The sequence below is a fragment of the Papio anubis genome, chromosome 7 (genome assembly GCF_008728515.1).
Source record: "Papio anubis isolate 15944 chromosome 7, Panubis1.0, whole genome shotgun sequence".
In the NCBI taxonomy this organism is placed as follows: Eukaryota; Metazoa; Chordata; class Mammalia; order Primates; family Cercopithecidae; genus Papio; species Papio anubis.
Genome location: NC_044982.1, coordinates 38183588 through 38197393, shown reverse-complemented (window position 1 = coordinate 38197393; position 13806 = coordinate 38183588). Strand labels below are relative to the sequence as shown.

Here is a 13806-nt window from a genome sequence, read left to right as displayed (position 1 = left end):
ATCTAATCTAATATATGAACTCTTTCTCTTAATATTTCTCTAAATCTTCTGTTACCTTCCCATCAGTTCAGCATCTCATCAGTGGGTTTAGTTACATGATTCACAAGTCCAAATATCACTTCTTCAGTGAGATCTCATGATACTCTATCCAAAATTGATGCCCCCACCTCCAATCCAATATACTTCCTATATTCTTTATCTGCTCTTTTCATCCATTGCATGGATACTCATCGAACATAACATTTTTATTTATTTATTTTGTACTTCTTATATTTCTTTAGAATGTAAGCTCTATTAGAGGAGCAGTTTCTGTAAGTTCTATTCCCTGCTGGATTTCAGATTTGTTGTATGGGTGTGTTTGAATACATCAGCAATATCATTCAAATCAGTAAGACCAAGCTAGAATGCAGTACAATCTACTAGAGGTTGCTGCCCCTCACCAGGTTACTACTGACCTTTTGGTCACTCAAGTCCACTTAATGGTATTAGCACCCAGCTCAACTTATCTTCACTTTATCCAGAAGGCTATCAAGAGAGTTTGTCACATTTTTTGCTGAAATCAGATATTTTGTGTTGGTGGTAGCCCTCTGATCTATCAATCTGGAAGTTCTTTTCCAAAGAAAGGAAATGGAATTCATCTGACATAACTTATCACTTCCTTTTTCTAACTGCACACAGATCATCCTTTTGATGACTCATTTTAAATCCTGCTCCAGAAGGACAGTGTGTTAATCAGTGACCTGTCCAAACTCTTTGATTTCCGGCAGGGAAGTCCCTCCAGGTGTGAGATCCTTTTGGCTGGGGTTCAGGGCTTGTTCATAGACTGGCTATTAGAAGGTGGAGTTAGCACCACAGAGTTGGAAGGCTTAGGCTTAGATGCCATTCTTGTGTCGCACTGGAATATTACATTCTTTTTTTGTGGGTCTCAGCTTCTGCAGTGCATAATATAAAAATGGTATTATTTTTTAAAACATAGCATGATTCTTTATTTATTGCTATTTACACCCTTTTGGTTTCATGTCTAGTTGCTACATACAGACAACAAAGATCTGAGATTTTTTATATGTTTAGTTTATTTTTACTGCTGTTTAGATCTAAAGGATTTACATTTATCTTATCCATTTCCTTTTTTCCCACTCTTTCTGACACAGCTATAGTTTAGGCCCTTATCATCTCATCACTGAATTATTGGCGTCGCCTCCTAACTGGCCCCACATCTCCCATCTCTTGCTTCTCCATCTTAGACTTTTCAATCAGGCTAATTGCCTAGAACCTGGCTACTCAAAATGTGGTCTGTGAACCACAGCATCAGCATCTCTTGGGAGCCTGTTAGAAATGTAGACTCTCTCAGGCTCCACTCAAAACGTACAGAATCAGAATGTGTAGGTCAACAGGACCCACAGGTGATGCAAACCCACATTAAAATCGAGAACCACCATCTTTTCTTCTCCCATGCCATTCCCCTTCTAAGGGGTATCCTTAAAATTCACATTGAACCGGGCTGGGCGCGATGGCTCACGCCTGTAATCCCAGCACTTTGGGAGGCCGAGGCGGGTGGATCACGAGGTCAGGAGATCGAGACCATCCTGGCTAACACGGTGAAACCCCGTCTCTACTAAAAAATACAAAAAAATCAGCTGGGTGTGGTGGTGGGCGCCTGTAGTCCCAGCTACTCGGGAGGCTGAGGCAGGAGAATGGTATGAACCCGGGAGGCAGAGCTTGCAGTGAGCCGAGATTGTGCCACTGCACTCCAGCATAGGCAACAGAGCTAGACTCCGTCTCAAAAAAATAAAAAATAAAAAATAAAATAAATTCACTTTGAACCATCTCCAAACTATCTCAGGCAGAAAGGGATCCACCTTAATCTTCAAATGAGATATTTTTGACATGAAAGTGTAAATGCCTACCTTTACTTTCTTCTCATTGGTTCTGAGAATGATTAACTAGTTTATCTAGATAACTTTAGAACATTTGTAAAAATTACTGCGATTCAACTGGAGACTTTCTTCTGGTAGAAGCCAACTGATATATTGTTGTTTGGTGAGTGAGGGTTAAGGGAACCATGTGTGATGGGTTAGTTGGAAATGTTCCTATTATTTATTATGAATTTATTTTGTGTTTGACACAGTGACAGGTATTTTGCATACTTAATTTAATCCTCATAATAATCCCACTTGGGAAGGTGTTTTTATCAACATTTTACATGTGAGGAAACTGAGACTTAACAAATTTAGGTTGTCCAGAGTCACAGTTTTGGTTAGAGTTCAGGCTGCACTGTAGTAACAAAGATAAAACTACAGTGGTTGAGACAAGTTGCTCTGCCCTGAGAGGACTGGTGACCCCGAGTGGGAGACACTGATGCTCTCTGAAGCCACCCAGCTTCCCTCTCTCATCCTGCCTTGTCATCCCCACAGTGTTGTCCACACCCATTTGCTTGGATCTGGTTCCTGCCTTGGGAAGGGTGAAAGGGAAAGTGAAGAGCACGCAGTTTTCTTATGAAAACATAATCCAGAGGTTCTACCTGTCATTTGTACTCACATTCTGCTAGTAAAGGCTTGGTCACATAGCCACACCTACTTGCAAAAGAAGCAGAGAAATGTGGAAACTTGGGGAGTTATTTAGTAAAGGGAAGAGGGGGAATGGCTACTAGAGGAAAATTGTAGGCTCTGCCATAAGCTCCTAGGCGATGAGTGGAAGAGCTAGATTCCAAGCCCATGACTAAAACCTGTGATCTTTCCATCACATTTTTCCACCACTTCTCATACTTGACAGCAAATATTTGTTGAATTGAGATAGGCCAAGGTATTGTATATAAGCCTTTTGATTATTTGAAATAGTTTCTTCTTTCTCTCTTGCCTCCCTGATTACCTATACAGTTCAAGGTTCAAACTGTCCCTGTTTCTGATAATGTTTTTTTTAATTTGTAAAACAGGAAACTGATGTTAATCTTCCTTCAGTAGAAATACTGTAATAAAATAATCCACCAATTATTAGAGGTTCTGTAAACCATATGAGATGTGATAATAGCTTAACGATACTGATCTTTTAAATGACCAGATAACCATCTCCTTTAAAATAAGTGTTGTCTTAGGAAAATGCCATTGCTGAAAACATGTTTTGATATTTTGGCTGGTATATCAGTTAACTCTTGCTGTACTAATGCTTCATGACTCCACCACCAAAATCTCAAAGGCATGCAGCGATATTTAATTTGTGTATCTGTAGGTCTCCTGGGGGTCAACTCTTTAGCCTAAGCCTTCCTGGCCAGCTCTGCTTCAGGTATCTATTGCCCTCCTTCTGAGATAACAGACTAGCATGGACATACTTTTCTCTGACGATGGCACAAATGTTAAGAGAACAACTAGAAATACTTGAGGTTTTTGAGGCCTCGGCTGGGAACTGGCACAACCTGTGTCATGCCACCTGGCAAGTCGTATGCCCAAACCCACAATCAAGGGCCATGGGAAATGCTGTACACCTTAAGTAAGAGAAAATGTAGTCACGTAGTAAAGGATTTGGTGAAGGACCAGAGCCAACAAAGAAACCTTCAATTGCTTTGCCTTTCACAAGTTATTTTGAATATTTGCAGTGATAGTAAATCTTTTAAAGGTACCTTTGAATTTTTTTAGTAAAACGGCTAAGTTTATAAATAAAATTAAAGAATCAAGCTAGGTTTATTTTTAGGCAGAAAGGTAGCTATTTAAGCATGTGTTATAAAATAATGAGGCTTATTTCTAGAAGAATTGATTCAAGAATATGGCTTTTGATGGCAGAATAGTTGGAATAAATGTACAGCCTTTTAAGGTGACCACTTTGAAAGGATAACACTCATTTAAATATTGGGTTATAAAAATTCTTTTTTAATAAGGCTTGTTACTTATAATCCTATGTTACCACTTTGTCTCAAAGTGGGAAGGGGATGTTATAAAATAATGAGACTTATTTCCAGAAGAATTGATTCAGGAATATGGCATTTGATGGTAGAATAGTTGGGATAAGTGTATAGCCTTTTAAGGTGACCACTTTGAAAGGGTAGCACTCATTTAAACATTGGGTTATAAAATTTTTTTTTTTTAAATAAGCCTTGTGACTTATAGTCCTATGTTACCACTTTGTCTCAAAGTGGGAAGGGGACTGAATAGAGGCCCATCCCTGATCCTTTGACTAATCCTAGAAAAATGTGCTTTATGTGCAGATTCTTATTGCCAAGTCCCCTCTGGCTCCCTTCACCTCATTTGTCTACACCATCAAGGAGGAAGGCCTGGTTCTTCAAGGTAAGATCCTTGGATTAAGCCATTTCTTTCAGCTGATTATGCTCAGTGCTGCCCATTGCTAGTGGTAATTACTGCTATGGTTCTGATAGAAGCTAGCTCTAGACAGAATCAAAAGCCAAGATGCATTGGCCAGTGATATTTACCCTAATGAGAGCAAGAGATCAGCAGCTGTGGCAAGAATTTGACAGAGAAGATTGAGGTAGGGCTGAAGGAGACCTACAGAATTTCCTAACAGAATGAGACAATCAAAACATGAGGATCAAACCAAGAAAGCTCGGAATTGCTACCACCCCATTCCTCTTTGCAGATCCTATGGCATGAAGTGGGCAATTATTCTGACACCAGTGGGGAGGTGAGGAGCCAATGCTGCCCCAGAGCCCTCTTGCTTAACAAGCTGAAGAACCGTCTGGGTTGGCAGCCTCTGGGGCACAATATCATGACTCCATGAGCCCTACTTCCCTGACTCCTTCTGGTTATCCTGTTTCCTTTTCCTGTCCTGCCCTGACATGGTCTTCCTGCTGGGGACCAGACCTTTAGGACCTGCACCTTGTGACATGAGCCCGGGACTTAGAAGGAGCAGAGCTCTTGCTTAGGGTAGAGCACCCTGAGGCCATGTCCTGGAACTCACTGATCTACAATGGCGGTTCATTTCTAGATGCTAGATACGCCAGTGGTTAGGAAAGGCACCGGAATGCAGGTCTTTCCAGAAAATAATTAACATAAAGGGGTAAATTCAAGCACTGTTAGAAGAGTCAGCCCACAAGATCAGATGTCCAAAACTGCTTCGCGGATGAGGAAGGATCCACACAGAAGTGCTCAGGATACACATCTGTCCCCCGCTGTTGGGCAGGAGACCCCACCCACAGAGATGCTTAAGTGAATATCTGGCCTCACCCCAGAGGAGCATATTGTCACTGCTGTCCATGGGAGAAGGCCTGCCCTGAAGGATTTATAAGTTAAGTATTTTTCCCAGGTTTGTGAAACAGGGCAGTCCCTGTAATTTCCCCATGGAGATACATTGCATTACAAAGACCTAGCAAGGATTATGTGGGGCAGGCTGGGGAGTTCATGCTTCTAACTAAGGAACAGGCTGCAGCCTTCCCTTTCCTTCCCCTTCTAAAATGTCTGCTTCTTAATGGACTCACAAAGCAGCATGTTTGTTTGGTGCAGCTGAGCTCCACAGCGGGGACTCTCAGGTCCACGAAATTTGGGGTGAGAACTACAACCTTTGGCTCTTAGCCTTTGGCTTATGCTATCCAAGTTCCTTGGTAAATATTTTTTTTTACAATTGCAAATAGTGTTTTCTGACAAAAGAGCAGAGATTTTAAGACCAGATTAAGCAAAGCAAACAGCAGGCCTCTTTGTTACATACTCTCTAAGGGTGTATAACTAATAAGCAATCAGAAAGCTGGACTTTTATTTACCCAGTACACAGGGTGGCATTCAGCTCTTCATTTTTAGAGGCTTTCGTAAAAGATTAGAAGTATAGTAAGTAGCAAATTTAGATGAAGATTTCAAGAAATTCTATGGAAGACTACAAGATAATTTCAGGAGGAAAAGAGTTTGTTCTGCTCAGATGACCTGTATGAAGAGCCTTGATGTGATACATGCACCCTGATCACTAGGCATTTTGTTAAATAGCATTTCTAAGCCTGGTCAAATTTGGATAACTTTTGGGATAATATTTGTGAGAACAAGAGTCACTGAGTTGCCTCTCTAATGCTCATTGCTAAGATCATGATTTTAAGAGGGAAGAGAAAGTTATTTAGAGAAAGTAGAGCCTGGAAATACAATGAATTGGTAGAGGTTAAAAAAAAACTGCAAGGAATGACTTTTCGAAAAAGTTGGAAAACAGGGGAGAAAGTGGATCACTAAAGGAGGCTGACCTGGAGCTGTGTCTAGGAAAGATAAAAATTCAGGAAAATGTCTTATGATTCAAGAACAACAACCAATAAGTAAAATGCTTGGTTGGGAGACCTTAGAACCTCACCTGGGTGCTTTCTAAGTTGTTTTCTCTCTCCCACTCCCCCAAGCTACACATCCCTCTCTGAGGTTTCCCAGAAGCAGTGGAGCACCTCTGCTTTTACCAGCAATGCCCCTGAAAACAAACCTCTTGACACGCCCCGCCTTCTTGCTGTGTGCTCCCAAAGACTTTGGGAAAACAAAAAATGCGGGTCCCCAGAAAATGCAGGTCCCTCCTTTATTAGAAAGAACCTTTGGATTTTGCTTTCAGCTTTGTTATGATCTTGAGAAAATATCTGGGCCTTGATTTTGTCAGCTGGAAAATGAAAACATTAACCTTGATTCAAGGCTTTGAAAACTGTCGCAACCCATTGGTGGGTCATGAAGTGAAACTGATGAATCACAACCGGCATTTGAAAACCGAGAGAGAGAGAAGACAGAAGAAAGAGAGAAGAAAAAATACCAGATTATGTCACACATATTGTATCATTTCATAAAATATTTCTTGTGTGAGTGTGTGTTTGTGAATGTGCGCACACTATGGGTTTCTGTGGGGGCCGCAGCATAAAACGTTTTTCTTACATGGATCGTTGTAACCAGCCTGCAGCATCTCCAACAGCCTTGTCATATCAGCTTTGTCCGATCCTCCTAGGCAAGGATGTACTCATCATTCCCTTAGCTCAGCCCAGTTGTACCCTTGAGATCGCCACATACTGCATCATCAAAGCTAATTTTTCCCCCTTCTTACCAGATGACTGAACTAAAAGACACCTGCACGATTCCCCAGGTTTAAAGCAAAGAAACCCTTGGTCCCTGGGTGGAAAACTTGGAAAGTTACCGTCAGTCAAGGCCAAGTAGCTTTCCTTCCATGAGGAGTTGCACCGGCAGGTGAGCCCCGAGTTGGTGTGGAGGTTGGCACCTGGAGCTCTGGGTGGGATATGCAGCCTATGTCCAGGGACTTAGAGACAGACAGGGCAACTCCTGTGCTGCCAACTAGAAGGGAGACCGCCAGCCACTGTGGCTGACATTTGGTCTTCAATAGAGCCGCCTGGATGGTGGAAACAAGCCCACCACACCGGCTACCTGTGGGGGTAGGGAATGATCCCTCGGTGCCTTTTATCCCTTAGCAAGCCCCAAGATGCCTACTGGCCTGCTAGCCAGGAGATTTTATAATACCTGAAGAACTCCTGAGTGCCAAGCAGAGGGAGGGAATAAAAGGTGAGGGCAGAATTCGATTTACCAGCTCCACAGGCCATTTCCCTCACCGGTTCTCAAGGATTAGGATGTTGAGAACAGTCAGCAACTGGGGGCCTTCTACCCTTTCGTCCCCTTTGTTCACTGGGATGGGAAGGACAATAAAGCGGCAGGCTGGAGAGACTGAGGGGCTGGTTAGAGATTTCTCAGGCTGCTTTTTGAAACACTTGAAGGAGCCGGTCCATGCTATTGTTGTAGTAAAATAGAAAGCGGAACTATTCTCTTTTTGCAAAAAGAAGAAGAAGAAGAAAAAGAAAGAAAGAAAAAGTAAATGAAAGAACCCCCCTCCTCCCAGCATCTTCAGGAGGCCTCAACTCAGGCCATTAACATGGTAATACCATCCTGTTTGCATCTTCTTTGTCTGTCCAGCGTTTGTCTGGGATCCTGGCCTCTGGATGCTGGGCCCTGGATGCTGGAAATACTTAGGCCCCAAAGGAGAGGGAGCTCACAGCCACCAGTTTCCTGAGGGTTTGGACTCTGAGAGGGGGCTAGATCCCAGGCAGAGAGTTGAGCCTCTCTGTGCAATGAAGTGGGAAAGGCAGAGGTAGGAGGGGATCTCATGAATCCATTTTTCCTTTGGTCCCCAGAGTTCACCATGCAAGTCTCAGTGCCTGCCAAGTGAAAAAGCTTAGCGGTTTGGCTAGCTTCTTAGAGTGATGCTCAGGTGTGCTGGGGCCTAGTGGAGAGGGAAGAGCAGGAGTTGGTTCTGGGAATCAGCTTTAATGGTGTGTGCCCACAGAAGCACCTGGCAGCAGAAAGGAAAGGGAGTTTACAGTGAACTCCAGGCTGACGCACGTCTCCTCTGGTCATGTCCTTTGTTCCCCTGGCAAGCCTCAAATGTTGTGCCACCCAGAACACAGCTGGGACTCAAGGCCAGGAATAAAGATTCTGTCATTGAAAGCAGCTGGGCCGTGTCGCTGGCACTGCAGGAGGCCTAGAGGAAAACCCAGGTCCCAGCTCTCTGGGAGCCCTCCTAGTTTTCAGGGGCTCATAGGCACAAACACCTGCAGACTTGGGGAAACAGAACCTAAGGAAGGGGAGGCCCAGGGGAATGAAGGGTTGATCCAGCACAGCCTCCCCTTTACTCCTTTCCACAGGGATCTGGGGAGGATTTGTAAAAGAAAAGCCAGGTTGTTTGGAACAGGACAGAAGATAGTGGCTTAGTTCCCCAGTAAGACAGAAGCGTGTTTTTTATACCATTTTTGCAAAATCAAAGTCAGGTATGACAGGTTGAATTTGGATCCTGACGCTGTTGTCTATCCGTGTAGGTTTAAATGAGCAGCATAAACCGTGGAGTGGGAGCTGGGGAGACCGGGGCACTGTGAGACAGGTCCAGAGAAAGTGCTGGAAATGAAATTAGTTTCCCATATCTCCAACCACTTGGCATAGGGTGGCAGAAGAAAACAGAAAACAAAGCAACAGTGATCCTTTTTAGAGCTGAAAAGCTATGTGCCTCATCTTTCTTGATTTGCTTTTGCAATCAAGAACGGTTTGATCACCTTTTGAAACGTATCAGGAAAGGCATTAATCTCTTCTGTTTGTTCCCTTGTCACAAACTTGCGTTAAGTTTTCCCACCCTGTTTTTTCAGTCACTGAGCCAACTGGATGATTTATTGAAAAAAATTTCCCCCCAAATACCACCCCCTGAGTTCATCCGATTTCAGTTTGAATCAGTAACCTATCAAAATGTTGTATGCTGCTGGACTCAAAGTGACCCAGAAGATTCTCAATTTATTTCCATCCAGGTACAGCGGTGTCTGCATGGTAAATACCACCTCCGCACCTGGCACAGCCTGGCATTCTTGTGGGAGCCTGGGCAAAGAGCCCTGGAACTCAATGGAGCAAAGAGAGTGAACTCCTCTCCCAGAGGTCATGGAGAAGAAGGCAGAGCAGACCGGCCACATTGTCCCCAGTCTGCCCGGTGCCACTGCAGCCTCAGAAAGTTTGTCTAGGCCAAGGCGCTGACCTTTGCTGCTTCTGCCTGCCTCTTAGTGTGGGGCCTCCCCGGGAGATGAGAAAGGAGAGGAAGGACTCCTATCTGCTCAGTTCTCTTCTCCCCTGTCCACATTCACTTTACACCCCCTCCCTCCGTGACATCTTCCCATACAGGCTCTCTGCTTTGTTTACTTTTTTTTTTCTGGCAGTTAGCCTTGAAGAGAGATTTTACAATATTTGGAAATATTTTATAATATATGAAAAAATGTTTTAAATACAGAACAGCACAGAAAATCATAAAAGAAAACAGGTGAATCTAACACCCCAAATAAACAAATACTAAAATTTTGTCCCATTTGTTTCAGATTTTTTTTTTTTTTAATTACAGGAATGAAACTTGACAAACTTTAGGACTCCTTTGTACCTATTCCTGGTCCATTCCCTCCTCATCCCACATTCCTCCACAAAAGTGAAAACTCTCCAGAGTTCGGTCTACATCTTTCCTCTCCGTTCTTAAAAATGTTTCTACATGTGTGTGAATCCACACATAGTACAACGATTGATTTTGAGTGCATTCTGAAATTTGCATAAATGGTTTATTGTACAGGATTTCACAACTTGCTTTTGTTGCTTAACATTGTTTTTGTAATATAGCCACGTGATACACAGGTCACATGATACACAGGCCACGTGATACACAGGTCCTGCTCTTTCATCTTAGATATCCACATCTATTCAGTGTGTGAATATACCACGTTACCCACTCCTCTACTTATGGAAATTTTGATTATTCTTAACAGTTTTATTACGTGTTTCTTCATATTTAGGTATGAGGGTTTCACTAGGTATATATAAAAAACGAAATGGCTGGTCAGAGTGTCTGCACGTTTTCATTTTTACTGTATTTTCCCAAATTGCTCTCTAAAGACTTTTACCAGCGTACACTCGTTCTGGAGATAGTGGACCAATTTCTCTGCAGCCTCGTATAATCATAAGTTTGTTGTCATCTTTCCACAGGCAGTCTTCTCATGCCTTCTTTAGGGATGTGCTGCACTCTAGCCTGAGTGACAGAGCAAAACCCCATCTCTCTCTCTTAAAAAAAGTCCTCATTTCCCTAAAGTTAACTATGGAATACTTCCCAGAAAGCGAGCTTTTAATCTCATCCATCACCCTGATTCTCACTTGAGGGAACTGAGTTCCAGAAAGGTAAAGTAATGTTCACTGCCTCAAAACTGGGTTTGTAGCCCTTTCTAAGCCCTCAGCCTGGGCTCCTAAGATTTTAGAAAATCAGAAGTGGGTTTGGGCTCTCTCATCTTCCATCATGGCAGCCCCTGTGGCAACTTACCTCTCAGGCTTCATGAGCCTCTGTTGAGATAGTTTCAGGCCTGTCCTGAAATTTGAATCTGGAAATTCTAAGCTAAAATGGATTGGTCATACTGATATAATAATCCTTCAACAAAGTCCCTGAGTGCAGTTCAATTATAAGTTTGGCCAGGTGTAACTATAACCTAAACTAACAGTGGTATACATGATAGAGATGTACTACTTCCTCATGTCGTGCTGAGGAGGAATGCAGTCCAGAGCTGGCATGGCAGCTCAGCTCTACATGTCTATCCAAGAGTCCAGACCATTGGCTTTTTGCTCTGTCACACCTAGGATGTTGCCATTACCATGGTCAAGAATGGTTCAGCATCATGCCCTCCATCCCAGTAGCAGGATGTGCATGAGATAGAGAATGATGGTGGGAGGGAAAGCACCCCCCTTCCCTTGGGACATTAACCAGAAGTTATATACATTATTTCTGTTTATATGATGTTGGCCAGTCTGTAAATATATGATCAGAAAGGCTAAAAATGTAGCCATTAATCTGGGTGGCCATATACCCAGCTAAATTTTGGGAGTTCTGTTATCATGAGAAAAGAAAAGAAAATGAATATTCGGTGACACAGCCCTTTCTGAGGAGCCCAGTTGCAGAGATTAGGTGCAATAGTACAGACTTAAGGGCTGGGCTTGTTGCATAATAGAGTTATACTCTTAAAATGCAGCATAAATATTGTATGTATTAAAAAGTGCCATCCGGACCTGCTTTGGTTCCAGACTCTAAAGTAGAAGAGAAAGGGTATCACTTCACCAAGGGTCAGCACCCAAAAATCTTGTTCTGCCCACCCAAAACAGAATCTCCAGGAAGGAATTTTGGTATGTGTTTTGCTTTTATGCAGTATGCAAGAAAGAAACTTCAGTGAGAGCTACTGTTGCTTATAGCACAAGGCAGGGCATGAACTTGGATCCAAACTCATAGACCAAACACTTTTTTTTTCCAAAATGTTTTTCCTGTCTCTACTTTTTAAAAAAATATGAAACAAAATGTCAGTTGGAATAACATTATAGAGAAAAACTTTATTCCAAGGCCTGGACTGTAGTTAGACTGGATTTACATTCCTATTTTAGAACCTGGAAGCCACTTGGCTATCTTTGCAGAGTTAACAATTTGCATTTACAAAAATGGCCAGGTAAGAGTACCAAAATATGTTAAATCAATTCAGGTTGTTGATTTTCTTTGAAAGTCTCTTCCAAAGAACTTCATGTTCTTTCTGGAATATGATTTAAGCTGCATTTCAGTGAGTTCAGTTCAGCAAATATTTGTCGAGCATCTATTGTTCACAAAGCATGGTGCTCGGGGTCAAGGGATATAAGGCTGAAAAAAAAAAAAAAAAAAAGGTCCCTTCCTTTTAGTAGCCCAGAATCTAGTTAGGAGAGATGTAGTTAAATAAGTTTAATCAAAAGCAAACTGTGATACCTATTACCAAGGTTCAAACAGTGGAATATGGAAGGATAAAGGAGGTAGACTCATTCCAACTGGGATGACTGAGGAAGGCTCCTGAGAGTACGTGGGACTGGGACTGGACTTCAGCTTGTGAATGCTGACAAAAACTACATTCCATTGTCTCTTGACAGAAGCCAATTTCTTTTGCTATTTGAGGATAGATTCAGGGACACTGGGGAATGCTGATTAGTTCCATCACTAATGCTGATTAGTGGTGAATGTTGAATCATGCTGACTAATGTGTTCTAAATGGATTGACTCAACAATAAAGGGAACGTTGAGAGTCAAGAGTTCAGATCCTGAATTTCACCGATGAAGTGTAAATCACTTCGCCACTTAGTACTTAATTTTTTTGTCAATTAAAATGTGCTCGTGGGTGAGAATCCAATAAGTCATCTTGACCCATGAGGGCTTCAGAAATTTCAAGGATAACAGACAGCTTAACAGTGACTACCAGGACAGGCTTATGCAACCTTGGGTTATTCATAGTGCACACAGAGTCAGAACACCCATCACATGCCCCTTGCCAGCCATGCGAAACTTCTGTTTCCTCACACATGCCATGAGAACTGACAAACAGTGCACTGAACTCACAAAACCCGACAAATAGAGGAGCTTTTGAAAAATCTTCCTATCTACCTACTGGGGTGTCTGTGTCTTTCTACAACAAATGTCGCCACAGAACTAAGGGCTTGCATTGCAGACACAGCTCTTTCTCTCTTTTGACATCTCCCCAGCTAGACTGCTTGAGAACCTGGCCTTCCATGTCCAGATGTTTACTGAATTCTGAAGGCCCCCCAAAGAGCCCAAGTTCTTTTGTTGCTCTCCAAATCATTTCCCACAGAGACTGACCAATGTCCTGAAGGAGCCCTTCAATAGGGAGGATAAATGAAGGCAGATGAAGACATGACCCCCTGAGGCTTACCCACATCCACTCGAACAAAGGGTCTGAGGCACAACCTTGTAAGGAGTGTTTTGGTCAGCAGCGTCCCTATGCGAGGCCAAGTCTCCCCTACAGGGCTGCTTTCAATGGCTACCATCATAGTGGAAGTACTGGGCATTTGTTAAGGGCTGTGGTGTGCTAGGTATAGCACAAAACATCTAAATCATGCTCCCCTGCCTTTGTGAGGGCTTCCTGGCTACAGATGGCAGCTGGCTTTCTCAGGGGAAACTCGGGGGTCATAGAGAAAGCTGAAGAGGGGTGCTTGCTTCTGTGGATGACCTCTTCCCGCCCAGCGCAGTGACACTCCCCTTTTGTCTATAGCTATCCTTAGTCAAGCCAGGGCTGCAGGACCCTAACCCACCCTTCTGCTGTGTTTCTGGGTCTCTGGTTTGCGAGGCCAGTGGCTCTGTGGGTGATAGGTATGGAAGAGGACCGCTGTTGGAGGAAAGTTCCAATTAGGTTGCTGGTGGGAAGTTAGTGCATTTCATAATATTTTTTTTTTTTTTTCAAACTTACTTTCTCTCTCTCTCTCTCTCTTTTTTTTTTTTTTTTTCCTTTAGGCCAACAGAGGCCATAGGGATACTGTGACCTTTGTCTAGAGTTGATGGGGGTGT

At 42.9% G+C, this 13806-nt stretch overlaps 1 protein-coding gene across 14 annotated transcripts in view; it reads left to right on the top strand.

Annotated features, from left to right (window-relative positions):
• The window catches only part of RAD51B (RAD51 paralog B), a 662595-nt gene that overhangs the window by 620705 nt on the left and 28084 nt on the right, over nt 1-13806 (top strand). For 4 of the 14 annotated variants that reach the window (XM_017961267.3, XM_017961264.3, XM_009211807.4 and 1 more), the window contains one exon: nt 4196-4274. The exons of 8 other annotated variants lie outside the window; for them this stretch is intronic. In XM_017961267.3, the coding sequence (XP_017816756.1) occupies nt 4196-4274 (79 nt within the window). Of the gene's footprint in view, nt 1-4195; nt 4275-6552; nt 6750-13806 lie in introns of those variants that run through there. 2 more of the 14 variants (XM_031669091.1, XM_031669090.1) reach the window with 1 other exon arrangement.